The sequence below is a fragment of the Streptopelia decaocto genome (assembly GCF_964273445.1).
Source record: "Streptopelia decaocto genome assembly, chromosome: Z".
Taxonomy (NCBI): Eukaryota; Metazoa; Chordata; class Aves; order Columbiformes; family Columbidae; genus Streptopelia; species Streptopelia decaocto.
This window is the reverse complement of record NC_138657.1, coordinates 46,934,306-46,961,104: the sequence shown is the minus strand read 5'-3', so window position 1 is coordinate 46,961,104 and position 26,799 is coordinate 46,934,306. Positions and strand designations below refer to the sequence as shown.

The 26,799-nt window shown below is 36.6% G+C and overlaps 1 protein-coding gene across 1 annotated transcript in view; it reads right to left on the bottom strand.

The window, feature by feature from the left end:
* Nucleotides 1-26,799, bottom strand: part of KCNN2 (potassium calcium-activated channel subfamily N member 2) — a 71,405-nt gene that overhangs the window by 22,937 nt on the left and 21,669 nt on the right. Inside the window, exons 3-4 of the mRNA XM_082075610.1 lie at nt 26,247-26,665; nt 482-623 (exon numbers count right to left, since the gene is read on the bottom strand). Coding sequence (XP_081931736.1) covers nt 482-623; nt 26,247-26,665 — 561 coding nt within the window. The remainder of the gene's footprint in view (nt 1-481; nt 624-26,246; nt 26,666-26,799) is intronic.

Genomic DNA, 26,799 nt, shown 5'->3' with positions numbered 1-26,799 from the left:
CGAGACTAGCCACCAACACGTTTCTTCGTTTGTGAGTAACTTCACTTTAAGAAACAAAAGTCAGAACTGTAGATTCATTATTAGTACTGGCCCAATTGCACATGTCAAGAGATAATCAAGATGATAAGATACCTTAAGATTGAATGAAAAACTCTGTTGAGACTTTGATATGAAATGATATTATTAGATATGATACCTTAAGATTTAATGAAAGACTCTATTGAGATTTTGAAGTTGAAAATTACATCAGGGTGCAATTTGTTTCTCTGTCTGTCACTACGCACCTGCTAAACTTTACCTAAAGAAGAAAGCCCTCCATTTCATTACTAGGAATGAAAGACCAGGGGAATTGTGCACCTACGTATAATATGTATACTCTACAAGCCAGCAAATAAATATTTCCTTATGATTATCACAAGTTTGAGGGTTAATTGCAGCAAATTTAACCTCATATGCAGTGAGTAAATTCAGAAACACTCACCATGATTCCAGTGAGTAAACAGACTCCTTTCCCACAGTATGTATTAGGTACCATGTCACCATATCCAATGGATAGAAAAGTTATTGAAATCAACCACATTGCTCCAAGGAAGTTGCTAGTAACATCTTGTTGGTCATGGTACCTGAAAAGAAAAAAGAAAACAATTTCTTTATCACAAAAGCTTTTGTTAGACTTTTGTGCTGTCATAAAGAAATTGCATTAACTGGTCATAAACCCTTTCCTGTATTCTACAGTTATTTCCTTTTTAAAAGCAGCTATAAGGAATTAAATAAAACTAAAATACAATGACATCAGCAGTAAAAAAACAGAAGGTACAACAATAGCACCAGCAGTATGGATATTCAGGATGGTTTATAATGCAGTATTCTGTTATTATTATTATTAAAACTGAAGAAACTTCTTGTTTTTCAACAGAATCTCTTCATCAGGGCTACCAGTCCTGCTCACCCCCTGAAGCAGCATAGGACACCAGTCTACTACAGTTGTTGCAGTCTGAGGCAAATATGAAAGTCAGAAAAGGATGTGTGGGCAAGAAGACAGCAGAGCACAGTTACATCTCCTAGGCCTGAATTAAAGTCTGTGCTCAGAAATCTATTCATGCTGTCATGCAAATGCTGACTTAGACAACTCTCCTTCAATATGTTTGAGATAAATAGAAAAGCATGCCACTGTGTTTCTTGTCATCAAAAAGATCTTTGTGTTAAATATAGCAAAAGGTCCCTTTTATGTTGAGCCTGCTATTAAATGGAATTTCCCGATTTGTCATCTTAGTTTTAATATTCTAGTAGGATATGTTCATTTTCTCCTTCAAAGAAAAGTTCAGATGAATAATCTTCACATAACATATATACCTAATCAAGTGGGAAGCCATAAGAACACATTTCAGGGCTAAAAACTGTTGTCACCACTCTGTGGGAGCCTAACGTAGGTGGAATTTTGCTCCCCAGACTGAGTAGCTCTGCAACAGAGACTATCTGTGGCAGTCACTGCAGCCTCAAGGTTGCAAAAACCCCTGCAGCTGCGGTGAGGCCTCAAGTGAGCTATCTCTGCTGTTGGGTCCTCAACGGTATTATTTTAGCCAGTCCCTATATCTGTGTCTCATAGTGAGTCACGGAGGTCACAGAAGGCCATTAGGGAATTAGTTCACAAATCCATAAGCAACCTGCTTTCCACAACTGAAAAAATTGCTTCAGTTTCTTCCTTTCTGGACTGCAGTCCCCATGGATGGAGCAGGAACTCAGAGTGAGCACGAAGGTGCTTTCAGGAAATTCTCTACGCTCTCACTTGCAAGATATTCACTATAAACACCTGAAAAAATGTAATCTTCACAGTCCTATCCATGCCCTGATTGTTACAACAACCTAACAAGTCTTTGACTGCCAGAGACTACAGCAATCACTCCAGACAAGTCTGTTCCACATTTCGTGTGTACTCTTCTGGTGTCGGTGTTGTCTTTCTCACATCCTTTATAGAACCTTTCAAAAGGTTTTCATTCTGCACCTAGAACAGCACAGTAACAGCTCACATTTGGAGCTCCAAAGGATGACAGTGACACCAGTAATGAGAACCACAACAGCATGAAGAGAAGTAAGAAAAAAGACAGCAAACTTGATTTAACTCATGACCACAGAGCTCTGCACAACAAAGAGAGATCTGACATTGCTTTTTCTTTTTTTTTTTCCAGTCTACACTAAAGGTTATGGATTTTAGTCTCCCCTTAACGAACATAGCAAATAACAGCTATGAAATATATGGATACAGGGAGAGAGACATATTCATCCCACCCAGGAAGCAACAAGAAAGCCTATGTATCATGCAAGTCCCTACACAGTATCAATGTAAGTGACATGGCCCATAGGCTTTAGATGAGCTTCACAGAAGGGAGTTAAATCCACCACACATACTCTAAGGCTAGCAACTCGGTTAAATACCATAAATATTTATAGTATCTTCCTTTAATGACCCTCCTGGGTTTTGAACCTGGCCATTTCCCCACTTCAGACAGAAAACAGTTTTCCTATGAAGATGAAAATGAAATGCAATGTTTGTAATTTTTTTCTATATTTTGTCCAAATAGTTACAACCTTCCAAAACCGAACATTCAAATACAAGTTAGAAAGTTCCTGAAATAAACAGTAGTTCCACATAAAGAATGCCAAAACCTCTCCCTTAAGCCTTGAACAACACAGGGAAAAGATAGTGCAGTCTTTATCCATTTATTCTCCTTTACCCACACCAGAAAACACAGAAACCAATCTTCACATAGATCATTTAACAAAGGTGACATAGGGTTAAATTTAAAAACGCACGAGTCATTTTTCAAGTTTCTTTGGAGACATGTATCTTAATTAGTAAGCTCCCCTAGATGAAGTATTCATTAAAGCCACCTGCATCCATTTGTAACAGGACATTTCAAGGACCTGTTGAAATGTTTTTATCTTGTTAGCTGAGTGCTCTTGGATTACCTACTCTGAATATTTCACCTGGATGTGGTTTTAGGGTTATAGTTCTGTAATTAAGCGGTGCACACTATATTTAAATATCATAATCAATAATTATGACTTTACTGTGACTAAGAAATAAAGGATACTTTGTACCCTCAACTGCTCAAGGATGGCAAAGCACACAAATTACAACCTAATGCCCTCTTTCAACAAAACCAAAAAAGTATTTTTCTCTCACAACTGTACAGGGAAAGTCAAAAGACTGACTTCTCAAGTTAAAATCTGTAAGTAAAACAGACTCTAAAAAGATGAGGGGCTGTGTGTGTGTGTGTGTGTCATTGTCCTGATGATCCCATCATTTCTATGCCAGATTTATAGGAAGGTGGTTGGTTTTATCTTGGTGGTTTTCCAGCCTCAGTCATGATTTTTGTATCGCTCTGATTAGTAATTCTGGTACCTGCCTACATCCTTCAGATTTTCACAAGATTACAGTTGTGTCGGCATATGCTTCCAAGTCTGCTATGTCATTAGGCACCATCATCACTCCAGATTCAACCCTGATTGAGCAAAATCACATGACTCCCTGGCTACACTGAGTCCACCATCAGGTAGCAAATTATTATATCTAATATCAAAATAGGAAAAGCAATTTCTCAAAAAACTAGAAACTGCAATATCTTATTTGTACAACCATGGGAATGGATGAAAGTGAGCACTGGAGGCATTTAAATTGCTTTGTTTGAGGAGGGGGAAAGAAATCTACTCATTGCCTTTTTGACTTGCTTTCAAAGTTATTACAGTCCTAAAGACTGAGTTTTTCCATTTATGCAGGGAATAGTAAATAAAATTCCCATCACTGTTTTTTCAATTCATTATCGAGACCCTCCCAAGTGAGAAGAAAAGCCACGCACATGAACAGCAGGAGCAGAGCTGTCTGGCTCTCTGTCAATAGTCAGCCGCTACAGACATCTCCTCCTTCTACCAGCTGGACTGTGACAGACAACTTGGATGCAACACTCCAGAATTCAAATGCAGTTTTCCTAAACAATCCATTCACTCTGCATCTGAGAACACTGAACTCTGACAGGAAAATACTGTAACCACGAACAACTCTGAAACCCAAAAGCTCAGGAAGTAAAGAAAAATAAACAAAAAGAGTTTCTTTCAGCAACAAGTTCCAAACAAAGCAAAATCAGGCCATTACCAACCAAATTCCAAAACATAGGCTTTTTGTCACTTATTTTCGCTTTAATAAAGGTTTTTCTTTTTTATAAAGATTTTAATTTTCTAAATCACTACAGAAATATTTATTTAAATATTTAAAGCCCGCTATTCTTAGTCAATAGCAACTTACACTAGAAACACATTGAGTCACTTGATGATAAGAGTATTTGTGTTAAAACTGCAGCTATGAATAAAGGGTCATTTAGAAAAGCTGTGTATTCCCCCAAGATAGGAAAATCCTTGGCTGAAATCACACTTTTATTTGTCACTTTTTCTCTCCTTCTCTAACAAGTAATTTGCTGTCAGGCCAGTGGAGCTGCAGCTGGAATACGCTACTGACAGGCAATCTACACCCTCTGAAACACAACTATCCAGTTCTCACCAACCAGCATATATCAGTCCAGAGGCTACTCTAATTTAAACCAAAAATAGCTGAATGATTATGTTTGTGCAAAAAACAGCATGGCTCGATTCCTTCCCAAGCCAAACTGAGTGGGAGTTTTACCATTCATCTCAGGAAGACATAAATATATTCCTCAGCTGACAACACTGCAGTGGCTTGGGCTGTCAAAGCAATATTCCAGATTATTTATGAAACAGCAGTCCTTTTCTTCTGGTTTCACTAATGGTATTATGATTTTCAGTACTGCCTTCCTTTAGAACTACGTTCATATTTGATAACATTTCATTGAACTGGTAAAACATCTGCTTTTTAGCTGCACAAAGTTATCACATATTGATGTCTTGACATCTAAGACATATTCATATTAAAAAGTGATGAACAAGAAGAAACCAAGTATAACATTAAGCTTGACCACTGGAGTGTTAATTCACACTTAGCAGCTTCATTTCAGCCTATCTTGCCTCCACAGACAGCCTCTGATAACTTTGCCATCTTTAGGTTTACTTTCTTGAACAAAAAGAAAAACCTGAAAAAAGGTATTGAAAAGATTACTCTTTTTGTAGGGCATAAATTTGCCTGCTTTTAACATAATCATGAAGAAATTCCTGGCCTGCACTACAATGGCAATCCAGGTTGAGTTTAGTCTTGTTGGACCTTAAAAACTTTTAGACTAATAACAGCTGAAAACAGGCTCAGCCCATTAAATCAGAAACTTGTCAAGAGACACTGGTTGATTTAACCAGCTATTACAGCTCTTCCAGAGCACCAGGCCATTCTGCTACTCAGTGTTCTTTTAGTCTTAGTTAGATGGTAGGTACTGGCAGCTTTTTATCTGTTAATACAATGGTGATAATAGACGTATTTTTCTTCCCTCTCACTTCCTCCCATTTAAAAGAAAGAAAGAAAGAAAAAAAGACGACCACAACAGCACTTGTAACGAACAGCTAGGCTGACTCCCAGTCTAAGGAAGTCAACCAAAGCAATTTTGCATGCCCTGATGGGTTTACGATCGGAAAGGCAGCTTGAAAAGTGCATGTCACTCCTGTTCTTTTTCCTAGCATGGCTGTTGACATCCTCCAAATACTTATAAACAGCAGTAGAAATCTCCTAGTCACAAACACCACTTCATGAAAGTACAAAACACCATGGCAAATGTCTGGATTTCATACAGACAGACTCACATCAGTAGTAGTTCTGAACCCAACCAAAAGCAACAGGTGTGAATAAGCTGTCTGGATTGCTTCTACATGGGTCAAAATGTTAATGATTTTTTAATTAAAACTATTTGTGAACTATTTATGGAAAACTAATAAATCCACAGAGAAATGTTAAATATTATTACATAAGTAGCATATGTTACTACATTACCTTAGATGGTTGGAAAAAATAATCCAAAAGAAATCAAGAGGACAGAGGAGACAAATAAATCACACAAAAATAGAAGGGTCTGATGGTGTATTTTAAGAATTTTTATCATTGTTCTTGTATATAAATTACAGTTTAAACATAAATGTGAAGACATAGAAATATTTAAACCTGTAGCTGTTGTCAGATAAATACCTCTCAGTGGATGGGCAATGGGTAACCTGCCAGTAGAGAAACAAGGACTAATTGCCATTTTTTCAAAAGGTACCAAACTTTTATTTGAACTCCACCAGTGGAGGTCTTCCCTTGTTTTTCTGGTGCTGAAAAGAGTTGTTATTCTGGTAAATCAATATACTTCTCTGTAGCCATGGTGGATGGAAAAAATTTCAATCTTTCCAAGGGAGGACATTCAGCTACAAACATAATCTGAGGATACCAAAGTTGCTGAAGCTCATTGAAAGTATTACCTGCTTCATTTATTTTTAGCCTGCATTTAATAATTCTGTTAAGGAGAATATATTGAATCAATTCTACAAATATTGGGAAATCGTGAAACCTTTAAATTTGTGACAGATAGCAATCCACTAAGAGGAACAGCAGCAAAGACAGGAGTGCTCAGTTATCAGTATACAAAAAAGTATTGCTGTGAATAAAGTGATAACTAAGGCTTCAGAAGGTCTTAGACTATAAGAAACCACTAATATGTCTTTTGAAAGTCTTTAGTTTGTTCAAGGATAACTTTTCTTGCTTTGATACAGAAACACACCCACCATCCCTCAAGCCCTACATTTGGGGGCTCTATAATCATATTATTCCCACTGTGTTCTCTTCAGCAGCTTCAAGCTACTCTGTTAATGCAGTGGTATAACTAAAGTAAAATCTTATCTCAGCTGAGCTCAGCAGCAAAGATCCCATTGACTTCAGTGGGACCAGGATTTCTATTCCTTTAAAATGATTCCTTCTGTTTAGTGTTTCCATGTTTATCCATTTCAGAATTCTTACTTTGCCGTTGTCTTAATCTTGGATGTCAATAGAGCTTTGCTGTCATGAATGTCATTATGTATAGCAAGAAACATCCTAATAAAATTGCTAAGCTAATTAAACTAAAAAGTAAAAATGTATACTTCTATTCAACATTTAGAAGCATAATAATGAAATGAAATCCTTATTTGGAGATTTAAAACTAGCTATAACATATATTTACTTCCGATATGCTTACTGTGACCCCGTAGAATAATGAATAACACTGAGGAACTTGGAAAGCTGTAATCAGAGTCTTAAACCAACCCTTAACTCCTATAAATCTGAATGAGCTCTGCTTGCACCAGCGTTTTTCAAACATATATCCTGACTGCTTTGAAAAATAATCAGGTTCACTGTGTCTAAACATGGCTCATTTAAAAAAAAATATGCACAAGAGAAATATAAAAGAAAGTAAGGCTAGTAGGAATACCTTCCCATCTCTCAAAGATGAAAGCAGGGGCTTTCATCTGGGGCTAATTGTCATGAAGGTCACATGACAGATTATTCTCATTTCAGATAATGTATTAATTTTCCTTTGTGCAAAATTTTGCCCAATGTTAAGCATTTGGACTACTACATTTTATTATAGTCAGACAATCTTCTTTTGCATAGACATATCTCCCTCACACTGTGGAGCAGGCTCGGGATTCAGGTTTTCCCAGCTCTACTGAAATTTATTTATATCTGATGTTACTCTGCTTCCAACAAAAACAGTTTTCGTGTTTCACAGGGTTGCCTTCTGATCTTAAAATTTCAACTCTCTAGTCTTTTGCAACACCTAGACACATGTCTAGACCGTGCAGAAATACTAAGCATACTGCATATTGCTCAAGTGCTGAGGCAAAATCAGGCTCTAATGGTTATTGTTAGCTGCTGGATCAAGAGTAGCATTCCGCACAAAAACAGTAAGGTCTGAAACAACTCTTTTCATGAGCTTCGGTGCACATATCACAATGCACTCCATAATTCCATAATAGTATGCTACTTCTTAATCTTCGTGAAAACACGCTAGTACCTTTTTCAATGCAAAGTGCAGCTCTGCTCCAGGTATTGACAAACGTAGCACAAAATACTTTATTGTCATACAGCTTTCTGCCTCATTTTTTGCAAATGAAAAAATCAAGTTTTAATTTTTCATTGCTCTCCTACAGATTCCCTGCATGAAGTTAACCATCTTTATTACAACATATTATTTTGGTGATCTTAATTTCAGCTGTAATAAAGATGGTTAACAGTTTGATTAGCTAAAATCTCAGACTAAAATCCAAAGAACTCAAAGTCCTCTAAAATTACATATATGTTTAAAAATAAGTTTCTTAAATGAAACATCCATATTCACATAACACCAAAATTCTTTCCTTTGCCAAAAATGGAAGCATGTCCTGAAGCAGCAGAATAGCCCTTCGAATGCCTCAGTATCCATACGTGAAGCAACATGGATGGAAAAATTATTGGGGAACAATTAACCAATCAGGCTTCCCATGATGCAGTGGGAAAAGATCTGTTGATAACCTTTTTTTTACTCTAGCATCTTGATGATGAGAGCATGGACCACGGGGAGCAAAGTATATCAGAATATATTTTTGAAGCTATTTCAACTATAAATTGAATTCAAAATTCAGGGAGCATGACTCTTTAATCTAGCAGAAAGGGATATTGCCTAAAAGGTTTAGGAAGGATCTGGAGAAGGGAACATGTCTGTTCAAACACCTGACAAATCACTTTTTTCAGTAAACAATAACTCTGCTTTCAAAGCAAAATTCAAGTAATTAAGAAAGTACTGAGACTGCAAACACATTGACTAATAGAAATAAAACCCCAAATATCCAAGAGCTGCTCTTTTTGAAGCTCTGGATATCAACATTATCAAATTATGTTCAGTAAAAGATGCTACTATAAGCACACAGTTAAAAGAACATTGAATATAAAAGAAGTAAACTGGAGTGACATAAACAATCTTGAGCGAAAACTTTTATTTTTCAGCACTGCACTTTGTAATCTTATTTTAAAAGATATATATATGCATGTATATTTCCCTTCTGCAGCCATATTTTTTACACCATATAATCTTTGAAATCTTTGTCAATAAGGTAAGAACGAATCTTATTGCTAAGGTTTGCTTTGATTTTTCAGCAATCATTAAAGCTGTGCTATGATAGAAATATGAATCATTCAAAATCAACGAGTTTCTTAATGAGCTTAACTGTGAAACATTCATTATATTCACTAACAACTAATTCCCTTCTAAGATTTTCCTGTCTCGCATTTTGCATTTCATCTGGAGATACCCAGTTTCTATTTTACAAACAAGCCCTCTGCAGAAGGAGGAAAAGTTTGTATACGGTTCTTCTTTTTTGAGTCGAGATCATCTGAATCAATTGATGTCTAAAGAATCCAAAGTAATTTGCTGAAGAAAAAGTCCAGAAATAGAAATTTTAGAAATTAGAAATAGAATTAATCATTATGCACTTTAAATTAAGCCCACCCTTTTTCTCTCATATAAAACGGCAGAACTAGGTAAAAATTAGTCTTTCTTTTCTCCTGTATGTAGAGAAAGGGGGAAAGAAAAGGAGAGGGGAAATTTTACAGCAAAGATCACGCAGAATTCTCAGAGAAGACTTCCTGACAAACTGGGCACTCTGAAGGTATTTTACTCTCATTGAACTCATTTCATTTATCATCCGGCAAATTACCTTTTTTTTTTTAATATCTCATTTTTCTACAGCAGCAGATGGTGCGTTACCTTCCATGAAAAGAAATTAAGTATAAGACTATAGCCATAAAGCCTGCTTTTTTCTTTTCCAAACTTCATGAGAATATCAAGTTCTACCAACATATGCATGTTCTCTAATGAAATGAACACTGGAAACAGATGACCAAATAAAACAAAACAAAACCTACAGATTCATCAGAATGTACATTCTGGATAAACTGAAGAATATAACTTTCTATATAGCACAGCATCTTACAAGTAACTATTTTATAAAATCTAGGCAGATTTTTTTTTAAACTAACTTTGGATCAGAGTGGAAGCCTGCAGTCAGTGAAAAAAATTTCATTGACTGTCTCAGAGTTGGGACCAGGCTCACACCTTGTATCATGGACACCACTGGAGCCATATGCTTAACTTAAATCAAGCTAAAGTGCACTTATTCCTTGAATATATTTCAATTTCCTTTATGAAAAGCAAAGGTGTATCAAGATTAGTTTCTATAAGTCACACTGCTTGAAGCTAGACAGATTTTACTGAATATTTATAAAGACAATTCCAAACTGAAAGCCTGTGTATTTTTGAAAGTCATCAGAAAGTTGTACCAGATTTCACTAACAGTTGATTACTGATGTACTGGGGAGAGTTAGTACATTTAATGTTATGAAACATAAAAAAACTACAAAAACATAACTATATATTGTGATATAGCAAATGAAACAAGGAAAGCACTTGTAACATAAATATTTTACTCATATTTGTATGTATGAAACTTCAGCATGAGGGCGACAATATTTTTTAAAAACCCAAGTATTTTCTCTTTTTTCCATTCTGTTCTTTCCTCTAAAACTGATCAGAAGGCTAGGAAAATACTTCAGGGTGAATTTTGTGATAAATTTAGAGATGTTCATTTATGAGGGATTAAGAAAGGTTATCTACACAGAGGACAAATTTTTGTGTCTCTGTGGTGCCACATGCCTTACACTGGAGCAAGTGTGTATACAGATCACTTATGGGACAAGTCTCTCAAGGCAAATCCAACCTGAGAGAATACTGTAGTTTCAGTCAAGCTATCAGAAATGCAATACTCTGTACATAATGTAATATACTGTATGTAAATGTAATATACTACCCACAGTGCTTAACTCTGGTGATGATAATAAAGGAATATCATCATCATTTGCTTATACAGACCTCTATAGTGCCACATTTGAAGACAGGAGTATTGTCCAGCTAAACATTCCCCAAAAGAGAATGCTTCAAAGACGTTCACAATAGAATATAAAGAATGCCAGATGCAGTTATGGCTTCTTCGCTCTGTTTTAGGCCTTGGTCTGTTACTGTCAAATTCTGTAATACTGGGAGTGTGATACTATATGAAGTCCAACTCTTCTATTTTCCTCCCCACTTTCTCAGTAAACAGGAGATTAAAATCAGGCTTTTTTGTTTTGTTAATTTTGCATTTTCAACTTTGCTTGTTGTTTGCTTTCAGGATGGAGTAGCTTCTAAATTCACTTACCCTATAGGGATCATCCTCATTTTGATGGCAGTATTTTCTCTAAATATCATGCACATCAGTGAGTTCTTTCTATTTCCAAATTCTTTTTACCAAGTCCATTTTGTTGCTTGGTATCTTGGCCTTCATTCAGGACTTTCAGATTTTTCATTTCTATTGATTTTGGTGAAGCACTGAAGAAATGAATGAAATTCTGCGCTCTAAATGAACTCCAGCAGGTGACATTGTCAGTAGGAGTGAGCAGTTACACATCGCCACTCTGTGTTGTACTGGAGAGGAAAATTCCAGATGGAGCGGCAACTGAACTTAGATTTTGCACTGTCTACACTTGTGTCTTACAGTCTACATGTGTCTTACAGTCTACATGTTAAACATGTTGGAAAAATCCTTTAATAAAACAGAAATTATCTAATGCCTATTGATTGGTCTACTGATAACTTCTATGCAAATCATACACATGTGAAGGATCGATGTGACTCAGGCAGGCAAGGACATAATCAGGGGTCATGCTTAACTAAAGATATACAGGGTGGTACCATGTGAATTTGGTCATGCTGTCTGTAATGACACTAGCTTGATATGAAAATTAAATTTAATTTCAGCTGTTACTAATTATTCCCTTTTTCAGACTGTGGAATGGTTCATAAAGGCTGCTGACACAATTCGTACTAAATTGCAACAAAAAGTATGAGCAGGAACATGGAATGTTAAACAAACTTGAAATCTAATTTATAGTGCTCTCTTGGTCCTAGAAATTAAACAAGTTCAGTGCCAGGAGAAACACAGGGAAGTGTATATATATATATGCAGAAGCAGGTCTAGTTGTAGTGGTAAGAATGCTGTCCTAAGGGAGCTGTTAATCCTCCTTCTTTCACTTGCTTGGCAGAACTGGCCTTCTGCAAGACTTTACAAATACAACAGAAACTGAATAAAACAGGAAAAGATAAAAAAGATTACAGGCATTTGTAGAGCTCCAAATGTGATTGCAGAACTATAGGTTCTCTGGTATTTTAACTGTTTCAGCTGTCCTACTCAATACAAAGTATCTGAGATTATAATTTGAAGGCATCACAAAGGACACAAAAAGATATTTTTTTTGTTGTTTTTTTGCCCTTCGTTTTAAATGAATAATGACCATTAGCTTGAAAGTCAAAGACACATTATTCCATTAGCAGAAGTTCACGACGTTAAAGAATAAACAAGTCAGAGATACTCAACAGGAGGTGTTTGGTTTGGGAGAGGAAGAAGAGAACTAGGCACGGAACTGAAGATGTGTGGCTCATCCTAGTTGGGACCACTTTATACCTAAGCTGTTTTCCTGCAGCTACAAAATACTCACAAACATAAACAAGGCATACTTAATATAGAGTGAAAAATTTGCTTATAAGAGTTCAACTACATTTGAGCATGACCTTTCATAGATCTCAAGACAGTATGTGACTAAAATGATCTTTCATCTTTGAAAGAAAAAAATCTTCAGTTTCTCTAGACTGCAATTTTTCAGTTCAAGAAATTTAGCCAAGAGTTCCCCAAGAGGGAAGAGGACAAAGGCTTCCAACTACACTGATGAAAAATCCCTGAAAATACAGGAGATCTTACACGTTTCCATGCCACCCAGCTTCAGTCAGTTTCTCTTTTACATTCAGGAGTTGTGACTGAAGAGAAGTAGGTGTGGAGCTGCAGTACAGCCACACAGCCTTCTGCAGGGGATGGCCTATTTTTTCTGAATATCATTCCCCAAAACGTGAGAAAGCAAAATGTAAGCATACAGAATTAACAGCATTTCCTGCATTTTCACACCCCTCCCCTTGCTCCTCAGAATGTATATAGCTAGATTGCATCTCTGCCTGTACAATAATTTTAAGTAATATAAAAGCCTTAGCACTGCAATCATACCTCAATAGGGCTTTTTGCTGGGTGAGTTCAAATCGTTTTGTTATTCAATATAAGAACATGACACCAAACAGTAAATATAATTCTCTTCATGGAATAGATACAGAGAGCTAAAGCAACTTTGCTCAAGGTCAAAACATGACCGTGGGATGGATTCTTTATTGCATGCTTTAACAAACAAGACATCTTGTGTGACAATAAACAATGGCATTTTCCACTAAAATTTTCCAATTTTAAATACTTTCATGAATTTATAAAATATTTTACAAATTTAGCGTATGTTTTTGGTATACTAAAATCTTTACTTCAATATTCCTTACTACCAACAACACTACTGCTAGTTCCCTGAATAACAGAAAGCATTAGGGTTGATCCTATGAAAACCACATTAGGACTATTTTAGTCTAAATTTTCCTTTGAAAGAAAGTGAAAATGGATGGATAGAATGCGTAGTTCCTGGTGCAGATTGTTGCATCTACAGCAGACACTAGAACATCATGCTACAGCATCAGATTTTTGGCCAGTTATCTGTACTAGGTCTCATTTTCCAAAAATCAAGAGAAATCATACTCCTTGCCATCAGAAATATAATCACTGAAGGACAACAGTGTCCTTCTGCAGTACATTGATTGCGTCAGCAGGTCCTCTGCCTCCCAGCACACAAAGAACAAGGAAAGCAGCCAATGCGATCTGCTTGCGAGGTGACTCAACTGCATGAGCAAATACCACTCTAAAAGCAGCATTATCAAGAATTATCACGCACAAATTTTGTTAAACACTGGTAGTCTTGTAAAAAGAAGAAAATTAATGCTGCAAGTATTACTGAGAGCTGACAAGAGTCTTTCATGTTAAATTAACTAAATGTAACATGTAATTTGCTTTTGAATACCTTGGAAAGAATCTACTGTGAAAGACTGCAATTTAACACCAAAGTTTAAACAGTCGAGGTTACAATTTTAGAAGCTTATTAGTCTGAGGGTGTATGATGATTTTCTGAGAAGATGAATGATTAAAAACAAAGTCAAAAGGAAAAGACATTTGGGCATGAATATTTGGTATGAAACCTCGCTCTTCAATTTCGGGCAATGTTGCATCTCTATGATTTCAGATTGTGGAAAGTTTTGCAGGTTACATTTATTTCATTCTTTATGGAATAAAATAAGAGATCACCCATAATGCAAGGATCTAGAACATCAAGTACCTTCTTTCTGAAACTCGGTGAAGAGATTAATAATTTTTATTAGAAGACTATCACTTAATGTAAATCAATTGTAAGGTTGTTTCCCACATAGGCTATTGCATGCCCAGAAATATGCACTCTAGCCCCTGGACTGACACTAAGATCACAGGGGAAAACATTCTGGACAATTATCAGGTCAGGCCAATTTAACTGTCTACACACCAGATAAATCTGGGTTATGCTGTAGCAAAAAAGAATGTGGTGGCTGAAGTAGGCAGGACAAAGATCAGTATCATGCCCCTGCAGTTACCAAAAGCAAGCCTGGAGCAGTGACACTGAGGTGCTCTTGCCAAACAGCACCTGCACAAGAGTAAACTCCACATTCTCCTAGCACCACCTCACTGCAAACCCAGCTGTTGGTGTGCAATGTTGTACAAATCCATGTTCAAGTTCCCGCCTCAGACGTTCCATAGCCAAATACTGAATTCAAAACAAAGCCACTGACCCTTCTGACATGACTGACTATTAATCAAAATACCTTCCACGCCCTTCAATACTCTTCCAGAGCTGGACTGAGGGAGCAGCTTCTCCCTTTTAGATCTCATGTCCTACATCTATCCAATACCTACTGGAGAGGTAGCAGCAAAAAAAGGAAAATGTACTAATCCAAAATCCTCCTCCCCATCAATCAGCATCAAGCTGCAATAGGACTAAAATATTTTTCTTCCATTTACATAAAATCTTTCTGTTTAACACTTACACAGTCAGGTAAGACAACACTGTCTTTTGGCTCCTTGTTGCTTCTTTTCATTTCAAAAATATCCAGACAGCATGAGGCAGTCAAAGTGTAGCAAACTAAGGGGAGAAGAGCATTACTGGCTTATAGTCCTTTTTGCAAGCAAAGAGAAGGTACTTCTGCTAGGGTTTTTTTTTATACTATTATCTCTCATGCTTGTGAAAAATACCATAGACTTTAAAGACAATAATTAGGCACCGGTTTAAATAGCATAAAAATGACACTTCCATATCACAGAACTGTTAACTCCTAGATAGTTTAGCACCAGTTTTTCAATCAGGTTTTCATGGCTCAAGCTGACTTTGGTTATGAGACCATGATATCACCAGGTTATAGGTTTTGAGCCCCGAACTTTTAGAGATTTTTTTTTGTCACATCTCTACCTAACTGTTCACTCTACAGTGCAATGACCAGAAGAATATTACTTTGAAACTGGGTCTTTTGTATCATTGTTGGTCTAGTATCGATCCTAAGAAAGTAATATCCAACTGCAGACACAAAGATGAAATGAAATGGAAGTTCAGCTGCTCTTGCTCAAGCAGCAAGATGCAAATGTTCAATTTTCTACAAATGAAGAACATGCTCCAAAATGGATTAGCATAAGCTAGCTGTTCTTTGGGTCATAATCACTAAATTTAACTAGAATGAACTACACCTCTGCTTGAGAGGGATGGTTAAGGATCCAAGAGGTAAAACCCCAACATGGAAAGGTATGAAGTTCTGAAGGTAAAAAACAGAAGGCCAGTTGCCTACCACTCCAATTATTTTTAATGCAGCCCATACAATGAGACAAAACAAATGCTATGTAACCACATTTGTATCTGCTCAAGTTTAGAGTTATGAAGAATAGTCTTTAACATGATCAGGGCCTGCTTTATTATATCATCATAACAAATTAAGCACTGATGAGCAATTCATCATTGCACTCCCAAGACTGGGACACAACCTTGCAGTCCTGGCACACCAACAATATGAATCCCATTTAGTTGATATTAAGTGAATCATTTGTTTACACTTCTAGGCGATCATGATTATCAAAGAAGACTACATTAAAATTAATAAAAATCTTCCGTCCTACAATTACATCTTTAATCACTCTGTCATTTCTTGTTTATGTATTGCAATATGTTTTATTGTTTGAAAGACAGCCATACACTGTTTTTTACTCCTATTTTCACTTTGCAAGTAGTCTTTCGCAAGCCAAAGTTATGTGTAAATATTTAGTGAGTTAATAGAATAAACAAATCTTTTAAAAACAAAACATCTCTTTCATTTGTAGCTATTGCCAGACATGCTTCCCCCTTTCCATTTCTCTCATATAAATGTGCATTGAGATAGATATTCCAAGGTGATGACAACATGGCTTTTCATGCACACTGATGCCAGTAACAGTGGTTGCAGATTTTTTTTCTGCCATGCATCCCTATTTCCTGGCATTACAAAACCTTTTTTTAGACCTGTACACAATTCCTTACAACTGATGCACAAGTTTGTACCCAAGGCTCATCTCAAGAACTTGGCATGATTTGCATGATTACAGAGTCAGGATGCAACATTTTAGCTCCATCATCAAAAGGCTTGAAGTCAATGCAAGTCCGCTGGCTTCCACAGATTTTGTGGCAGGTTCTAAATCAGGCTGTAGCCCCATGGCAGGAACACCATCTATTACAGTTTCTGCTCTTCCCTTATTCAGGTATCTGCTGCCCTGGGATATCTGGAATGCTTTGTACCTTCACTGCACCTTCCCAGAGATCAGAGACTGGTCTCTTTTGCTGTCAAGCTTGGTCAGAAGATACACTTAAGCACTGCATCACAGATGCCAAAATTAAAGTATAGCAGAGAGATCCCAGTTCAGCACCAGGCCATTCCAACTCAGCCTAATGTATGTTCGCAGAACAGTGTTGTTTTGCAGAACAGCGCTTGCACACACCTAACACACGTACAGTTGACTGACCCTACTAGATAGCGGATTTTAAGGTCCCACCATCAGACTGACATGAACATAGCTTCTCCTCTGCAAATCAGACTCCAGAGCCTCCCAGCTCAGCCTTCTCCACTTTGGGCAGTGGGGAAAAGAAGCCACCTAGCAGGGCCTTACTCCTGCCTGGGCAGCATTCTCAACACAAGCTGTCACCACAGTTGGCATAAATCAAAATTGAAGGGTTCCTCTTAAACTGCTATACCAACATATGAAGGCATTCATCTTCATCTGAATATTACCAGTTTTCAGAAGTGTTTAGTTCCCTTTTTTCATCACTAGAAATTATTACATTTATTAATACCTCAATATCATATAGATGTTATTCTCAGATGCCATTGTGCTAAGCAGTGTGCAAACACAGAAAAAAGGTAGCCCCTGACACAGAAGCTTGCAACTTGAGTAATCCGAGATACCTGTCCAATTCACATCGTAATCATAGCTTCAGTTTTCTATTAACATACTTAAACTCAGTGAACCACTCTTGTGGAAACTCATAGGAATTTTGCCAATGAAATTCATTTAACACAGAACAGGGCTTAAAAAGCAATATTGGATATCACTCCATATTAGAGAAAAATAACTGCAAGTAGATTCATGTTTAATTTTCTAATTCAGGAATGTTCTTGATTGATCAGCCTAAAAGCTCTGAACTAGTATAACACCACTGTTTTGAAGTATGAGTGCAGATGATAACACACAACAACACTTGCACAGTTAAAAGATTAAGAAAGTTCACATATCATGGCCCTAAGCCTAAATTCATTACTAGTGAGCACTGTGCATCTGAGAACCCTGAGATCCCAGGAATATATACAAACTCCACTGATCATAGTAGAGCAAAAAAGGTTTGTTTTCAAAAAGAAATCATAATTCATTCCTTCTGATTCAATGGCCCAAATATATACTAGAAATGTTAGAATGTAGGGGTTCTTTATAAAAATATTTAAAATAAATTGGTATAAATAAAAGTGAACATGGTATCTGGATTTCAGTCCAGAAATACTGAAGCTTTACAAAAATACTAGTAGCAGGATATGGGAACTCCTGTGTTTTGGGCCCAGATCAGGAAAAGCCTTGTCACTTGTACCAAATATAGAAGGCAAAATGTCCTTCTTCTATTACTACATCACTCTTCTACAATTTTTTCTTTTTTTAATGTATATGTAAAACCATTTACACATCACTCCAGTAGTGACCATCTCCTGCAGCATCAATTTCTTCCAGTCAGCAACACAGATGAAGTCACACAGGCAGAGCTGTGATCATTTCCCCTCCCACTAAGAGAAGGCATCTCCCATTTCTAAACTCGACAATAATATCTCTATAATACTCTCAGAAGGGCTGGTGATGGGGCCTTCCCACTCACTAGGCATTGGTCTGCAGCATGACACAAAATTAGGGCTCTCTGTAATTGCTATTAAACTTTGTTGCAGGTTTAAATACCAAAAGTTTCCATAGGGATTATGAGCTTGTGTAGGTAACTGAGCTGTTTGGAAGGAAACACTGTGTTGGGCTGCCCTTCAATAAGCAGTTTTAATGTAAAGTTGTTTTCAGGTCCACATAAACAAAATAGTACCAAAACACCTGATAAAAAGTGAAGTATCTGAAGCTATGGGACCTACCACTAGTAAAGAGTAGTCTTGTGAGCTGTAGTCCCCATATATTTGTTAACTATATGGGGATATAGTATAGCTATACCCCTGCACAGAAGTTCTGAGCATAGGCTGAACCGCTAGCATGATGGCTCTGCAATGCTTATTACCAAGTTGCTATAAACCACCTACCATCTCAAGAACAAAAACTACAGCTAACTTTGAATTTTTCAAGGCAAAAAACTAACCAAGCAAAAAAAAATCTAAATGTATTGAGACAACAAATTAAAAGGGGGAGGAGCACAGAAAATGAAAATAAAGAACATGTAAAATAATTTAAAAGCATCTTCTGATGTTTCCCTCCATATAACCACTAATTTCTTTAAACTGTGCAATTCTACGCCTCTCCCCAACTATCTCCTGTGGTTGACCCTATAGACCTGAATTTTTAGGGCTGAATTGTAAATTCCCACTAAAAGAAATTCTTTGATGTCAAAGGTCTGAGTTCATTCAGCATATCACCAATTCATTAGCACTGAAGCGAGAACCAGGTTACAAACTCCTCACTGTGGCCTGATATCCACATCCAGAAGCAAAAGAAAACCAGTAAGCCTAAATTATGATTTCAGGGTGCATTTTTCAAGTACATTAAGCTACTGGAGCAACAAATTATATTTTAAAGTGATAAGAAATCGACTTCTCCTTTAGCATGATCATCTTTTCTAAGAACTGCTTTAAAGATACTGTGGTAAACTCCTTTTGCAGCAAAATATTCTGGATAGTTTAAGGTATGGGTTGCAAAGGGGAGGAAAAATATGAACTATCACATTCAAAAATTCAAAGACCAGATGATTTATCTTTGCATCTAGTAATGAAATAGTGAGTAAAAAAATCCATAAATTGCTTTCTTATCTGAAAGAATATGAAGTGGATGCAAACATTCTTGCTGAACAGAAGAAAGATCCCTAAATTGTGTTTTCCAGATTCAAGATTAAAGGGGGGGAAAAAAGGCATTTTGTCCTTGAAAGTAGGTAAGTACTCCTTTGTGGGTATTCTCATTCTTTTCAGACTTTTTTGTTTAGAGAAATAGTTTTCACTTTGCTCACCATTTTTATGAGACCTTGAAACCTTGAAACTACACATTAACTTTTCCACTTCATTCTGTTCATACAGCCAACTGTTGGATGTGTAAATGTTTTGTAAATAAAAGGGAATTTAACAAAACAAAAAAATTCCAGCTTTATTTAGTTGACCATGAAAAACAGATATAAGATCTCTTTTAAATAAGTAAAGAAATTTTTATGCTTGTTCTTAACTTTTTGTCTTTTGCGTTCCTTTCCCCCAGGCTGAATCTGCTATTTTTTGACTACAGAAATGCTCTATCTCAGCTTGATAAATTTTTGTGAAGGGATGACTATATCCACTGAGTTACTGCACCAGTTATTTTCTGTAGCTATAAGGCTAATTCTATAAATCCAAACAAACTGAAGAATATGTTCTTACTTGTATTCCCAAAATTCTTTTACTGAGAATATACAAGCAGCATTGTTCCAAAGGGAAGGAACATATGAATTCAGAAGAATACCCATCAAAGTCTACATGCATCAGAATAGGTGCCTCTGCTTCATCCATCACATGGGGAAACCTTAATGTGGCTTCCAGTACCTAAAAGAGGCCTACAAGAAAGATAGGGACAGACCTTTTAGTAGGGCCTGTTGCAATAAGACAAGGGGTAATTGTTTTAAACTAAAGGAGGGGAGATTCAGGCTAGATCTGAGGAAGAAATTTTTTACAATGAGGTTGGTAAAACACTGGCTCAGGTTTGCCCAGAGAGGTGGTAGATGCCCCATCCCTGGAAACATTCAAGGCCAGGCTGGATGGGGCTCTGAGCAACCTGATCCGGTTGCAGATGTCCCTGCTCATTGCAGGGTGGTTCAACTAGATGACCTTCGATGGTCCGTTCCAACCCAAACTACTCTATTCTATGAAATATACACAAACTGTTTTGTCCTCAAGCAGCTGAAGAACACATGATTTACCCACTAATCCTTCTGGATACACCTAGCAAACAAATTTTTTATTTGGATCAATTGTTCTTTTTGGATCTGGGTTATATATATCAGATATTCACTGACGTACTTCTGTGATAGACTCCTTTGTTGCCTTCATTATTCAATAAAACAATATATCTGATGTGTATTGATAACATTTGCAATGAAAATGCAACCAGTTGTATCTGCTTTTAGTTATGAGTTGCTTTGACACATACATATAGAGTAACCTAACATTTACACTGAATCTACCCTCAGTCTGCAAATCGAGAATTAAGACTAGAAGGCAGAGAATCATTCATTTATAGCATGTGTTGAATATTTAGCAGCTAGCATTTGCCACCACTAGAGAAACCTGACTGCAAGTAGGACATTTTCATTTCAGTGAGCCAAGAGAAGTTAAAGAACTGTGATAACAGCCGCCACAGTCACTACACAAACACTATTTGATATGTTGACAGTATTTAGACATATTAGCTAGAAAAAATTAAAATGATACTTCATAGCTTCTGAGCTCTTGGGACTAAAAATAGGGTTAAAAGTAAAACCCAAGCTTTGTGGGTTTTTTTGTGGTTTGGGGTTTTGTTTGTTTGTTTGTTTTTAAACTACCAGGAAGAATCTTCACACTGGCACTGCAGAGACTTCTAAAGGCAATTGCCAGTGGAGTGTGGCCTTGGGATTATATGTGCAGTGTACAGCTTCAGATAAGGTCCTCGAGCCAAGCCAAGCCAAGAAGTCAAATATATACTGCAAGGAAATTAGATAGCTAAGAAACATTTTTTCTTGTATGAATTACAGCTGAAAGTCTGAGTGCCTCCACCTGCTTGTGTCATATGAATCCCTAACATTTGCCGACCAGTTGTCATGCGTGAGCTGCTTACTGGAAGCTTTGTGATGGCATCGTATTTCCAAGAATTAAGAAAGATATTTACTTATTTGCAGAAAACAAGAATGACGAGAGAGCAGACAAGGATTTCTCCTTCACAAACGGATTTTTTTTAGTGATTTTTGTTTGGTTTTGTCTTCGTTAAAGCAAGGAAAGAACATAGAGCAGAAGCTAATGGGAGGAAGTAATGCTGACTAAACAAACGACTCAATCTGAACTGACTTCATTGCCAGAAGTTAAAAAGAAGTACAAACAGAACCAAAAATGCTGCCAGAAATGTGCTCTTTGGGGAAGCAGAAAATCCACTTCTGTTCTCAGTTATGTTGCTGTGAATCCACAGTAACTCCAGGCATGTGACAGAAGCTGTTCTGGACGTACAAGAGCGTAAGGTGGGTGCATGTGATTCATGCTGCACTGATGGGCATTTTCTGGGCATGTTCTAGCCATGTGTGTATTCAGAAGGCAAGGTCCTTTCTTCCTTTGCACAGAAAAAATGAAGGCTCAACAAAAGCAACTACATTCTACTTACCCTAGAAAAGCAGCATACTTAAAGCACAGACAGGTCTTCTCCAGGAGAGCGACGCAGATTTGTCAGATTTTTCAATGACGTAATCCTATACATACTAACTTCCTTTTTTTTTTTTTTTTGAGAAACCAAACATTTCTATTTTAACTGCCACAAACAACTGATGACCATGCACAGAGCTATTTCAATGACAAGATCAGTAAGGGAGCCTGCAAAAAGTAATCTGCTTACAGGGCTCACAATTCATATATGAAAGTAACATATTCTTAAGTGTTCTAGACCATATGCCTCTGAGATGTTACAAACACAAACATCTACTGAGTTAGACGTAATAAAAAAATTCAGATTTTTCATTATGAAGCCCACGTATGACTGGCAATGAAAAGGCAGATATTAAAAGCTTATGTAATGTAATATTCCCCTCAAAACAGACATAAAAACCTGAGCTATAAAGAAGCAAGAGTTTCTGGCAACATTTCATGCTTTCCCCACCTTTTCCTCCCAAACTCCCTCAATCAGATTACTCTACAGCCATAGCTACAGCCATTTATACTCAGCTGGCTGTCCACCATCATCCCACATTCTGCCCTCATGGATGACCTTAAACTGCAATCCTGGAAAATACCTTGCTCACCAACACAAAGTGTCACTTGCTATAATTAGCATTCTGGGAGCTAACAAAGCCAACAAGGCACTGAGAAAGACACACATCCTGCCTGAGTTTGGCATATATCAAGTGATCAGTCAGATGACCATTAAAGTGGTGAAGTCTTTATTCACACGGACAACTCACCTGCCTCAACCCACAACCTGTATCCACAGGGTTTTCCTTACAGAGATGGATAATGATGCTTTTTCATGTTACCTTCCTGTCTGTGCCGTGCTTCCAAATTTCCTATTCCTATTCCCAGGACAGACTGCAGTGGCAAATATCTGACTTCAAATGGAACAACAGTCTCAAAATCAGGCTGTGATTCTGCAGCAACAGCTTTTGCTGAGCACACACAACTTCACAGCAAGGACACTGCCTACTGCAACCTCCTCCCTCACCGAGGACACGAAATAGCAAGAGAATGTTTCATCTCCATTCCAAAATGTCATTATTTTAGTCTATTAAATCTCATCACCACCATCTCATTCCTATTTGGGTGGCCAGCTAACTGATTTAATACACTGAAGAAATACTAAAACCACTAGTGCAAAGCTTCATGTAAAACTACTATATAACATAAATTGAAGGGCTTTATGCTCAAGGGATACTGAGAACCATCTAACACCATCAAATTTCATTAATGTAAATCTTCCATCATCAAAACAAACCCACCAGACTGCTGCTTAACTCTAAATTTTTGCTGAATATATCAAAATTCGTTAGACTTTCATGCATAATGTCAAGCTAAATAGCAAGTACTCTTTCTAATTATAACATTTATTTTCAGGAGTATTTTGTGTACATAAAATAGTCTGTTCCAAGAGATAAAGATTCCCTCTAGAGAAAACAGAGAAAAACAAAACAAAAGAAACAAAAATTTAGGAGCAGCTGCAAGAATGTATTTTGTTGTGTAAACGAAACTTTTAACTACTGAGCAAATCAAAGCCATTAAGATCTTGGGAGACATCTTCTGAGGACTATGACCTCTACACAGCACAGAATGGATTCAGTGGCCATGTTTTCCCTTTCCCACAACAAATGGGTATTGTATCTGTCTCCAGCTATAAGAAAAGGGATGTTTAGCTTCAGAGGGCAGAGTGTTAAGAGCATTCCGATGTGTGGGGTTTTGGGGTTTTCTTCTAAGAGCTTTTTCTAAAAACGGACTTCTTTATGGGCTATGGACCTACAGGTTTTTGGTGAACTAATTAGTACCTGAAATCCAAAGCCAGTATCATTCATTTGGCAAAATACTTACAAGGAAAAATCTGAGGCAAAACAAACAAAATTGATTGTGCAACTAGCATGAATGACATTACTATCTAATTCCCAAAGCCAAAATATATCCCTTTTAGTGTTTTTGAAACAAAAAATTAAGAATTTTTTTAAAGGGATATAATCTTGGGCTGGACTCCACTGTCAGAATGTAATTATACTAGAAACATATTAATCTAAATCTCACTTCTATATTTAACTTGCTTTTAGTTGTGTTTTGTTTCAGTTTTAGACAAGTCAGTGGCTATCCAGCTTATTGTCCAAACCATTACAGTCACTTCAAGGACAGCAACTGCAAATTAAAATGTGGAAAATACATCACTAGTTTAGCAGAGATTTGAAGAAAACTCAGCCTTGTTTGCAACCCTGAGTTCAATGTATCACAGTGATGTCCCTCAGTTTCTAAATAGAAATAAACACACTCACAAAATCAAAACTTTGTGATTGATAGTGTTTTATTCACTCTCCTTGATTGGAAAATAGCTGAGGTAGTCTTTGTTTCTTTTAGTATTACTTATGCAGTATACATTCTTGTCCTGGCATCTTTATACTAGTAAATAAAAATGTTTTACAAATGTGTATCAGACAGTAGTCAATATTTTTCAGCAATCTGCACTGTGAGAGGCACAAGTTTTATAATCTTATAATGAATGTGCATCTATTAAAAAGTTAATAACACAATGACTTAATGCTACTTAATAATAATAATAATAATAATAATAATAATAATAATAATAATAATAATAATAATAATAATAATATAGATTATTAACCAGCAATAGGTAAAACAATGACAGCAATGGATGCTGAGGTTATTCAGAGCCACTTCACAAGTGATAATTTGGGAAATGCCTGAGTAGACACTCAGGAATTCCTAAGCAGTAATTCTGTTGAAAGAAAACTGGTGGGAACAGAGGTGAAGAATGTGAGACAAAGAGGAAAGGCTTTGCAGAAGTCAGTTACATCTGAAATGAGAACATGCTTATTAAAATAGAACTATTATAGATTAAGTTGATATCTAGGGTGCTACTTCTGCTCCTACTATGGAAAGGATTTTGAAACTACAATATGTCACTGTTAATATGGCATTTTCAGAACATTCCTAAATGATACATCTTGCCATAACACGAGGAAAAAACATTGACACAAAGCATCTACCATAGCAAACCACATTCTACAATTCTGGCAATTTTAATAATAAAAACTACAATATCAACATGATCCCTACAGTCAGTTTATAAGATCAGCTATTTTTCTTTGTAAGAAATTGAGAAGTAATGCAAGGAGTATCTTCCAAAAGCATCATAACCATAGCAGTTCGAGTGAAATTTAACTGCTGATTTAAATCAGCTACCTGTCACAAATAACTCCCCTAAACTGATTCTAAAATGGGTAGACATGTAAAGGAAGAGAAAAACAAAATGGTCAACAACTAGCAGCAGAAATGTCTTAAATACGTTGAAGATCTTCCAGCTGAAGTAAGGAGAAATTAATTCCAGGATCTAAGAGTTGTCCCAGGCATTAAATCCTCCATAGAGAATCATCCTAATAGTCTCCTCAGAGTCTCATACTCCTAAGCAATCCCACCCAATCAGAAGCTCATTTCTTTTTTCATTAAAGCTAAGTCTGAGAAATTAAAGTTCAAGCTGTCATCACTGATAGCCATTTATTCTGCACTTACACTGAAGTCTGTGGGAGAGAGAGGTTGGAAAAATAGCAGTAATGAATGAAAATCTGCCTCCAAAATGCACTTCTTCTGAATTTTTTTTTAACAGCACAATAAAAAACAAACAACAATAAAAAAAATTCCATTGGGAATTTACATGGTTATTTCATCTACCTTATCCTTAATAAGTTTAATTTACAAACAAAATAAATGAAAATTGATATTAATGCAGAGTATCATCAACTACTCTTAAGGACATTTATGGTACCTGTCCACTGTGTTTTCACAAACATAGATAAAGTTAAATCAGAACACTGAAATCAAATTGCAATGCTACAGTAAACCACGTGTCACAAACCTCTCTGCAGAAGTCCTTCAGATTAAAAGGCAAAGCATTCCTGACAATCTGTGACACAGAATCCAACCCATCCAACACTCAAAATATCAAGGATCTGTAAGCTCCATTTCATTAAATATTTAGGTCCCCCGAATCAAAAACTAAAAAGGCAAAACAGGATAAAAACCAGACAGACAGAAGGAACTAAACAAACAGAACAACCTTACCTTTCACAAGCTCGGACAGTCCATGCAGCAATTATCCATAATGAGATACTAAAAACCAACAGTACAGTTCCTGGACATATTGTCATTAGAGTCTTCATAACAAAACGGGTATTGAAGTTTATCTTATTTAATGCTCCAATGCTTCTAGATGAGGCATCAGTGAAAAGTTTGCTATGCAAAAGCATAACTCTGGCAATAAGATATAGTCTTAAGAACATTGGTATAGATAAAATAATATCCACATCAGCTGTTGTTGTGGATGGAGCGTAAGAAAAGGCGAGCCGGGCTGTCCATGTGAATGTATAGTTCCCAGGTATGGGATGTATAGCACACACCAGTATTTCCAAGCAGATAAAGAAAATACGTTCATAAGTCATGGCTATTCTCCAGTCATCTGCTCCATTGTCCACCATGAACAACTGAAATAATAAAATATAAGGTTAACTTTAGTATATCATTAACAAACCTTGTTATAATTCCACTTTAAAATACCATAGTTTTCAGAGCTTCCAACAACCACTAAAAAGAAAATAAATATGCCATTTCAGAAAAT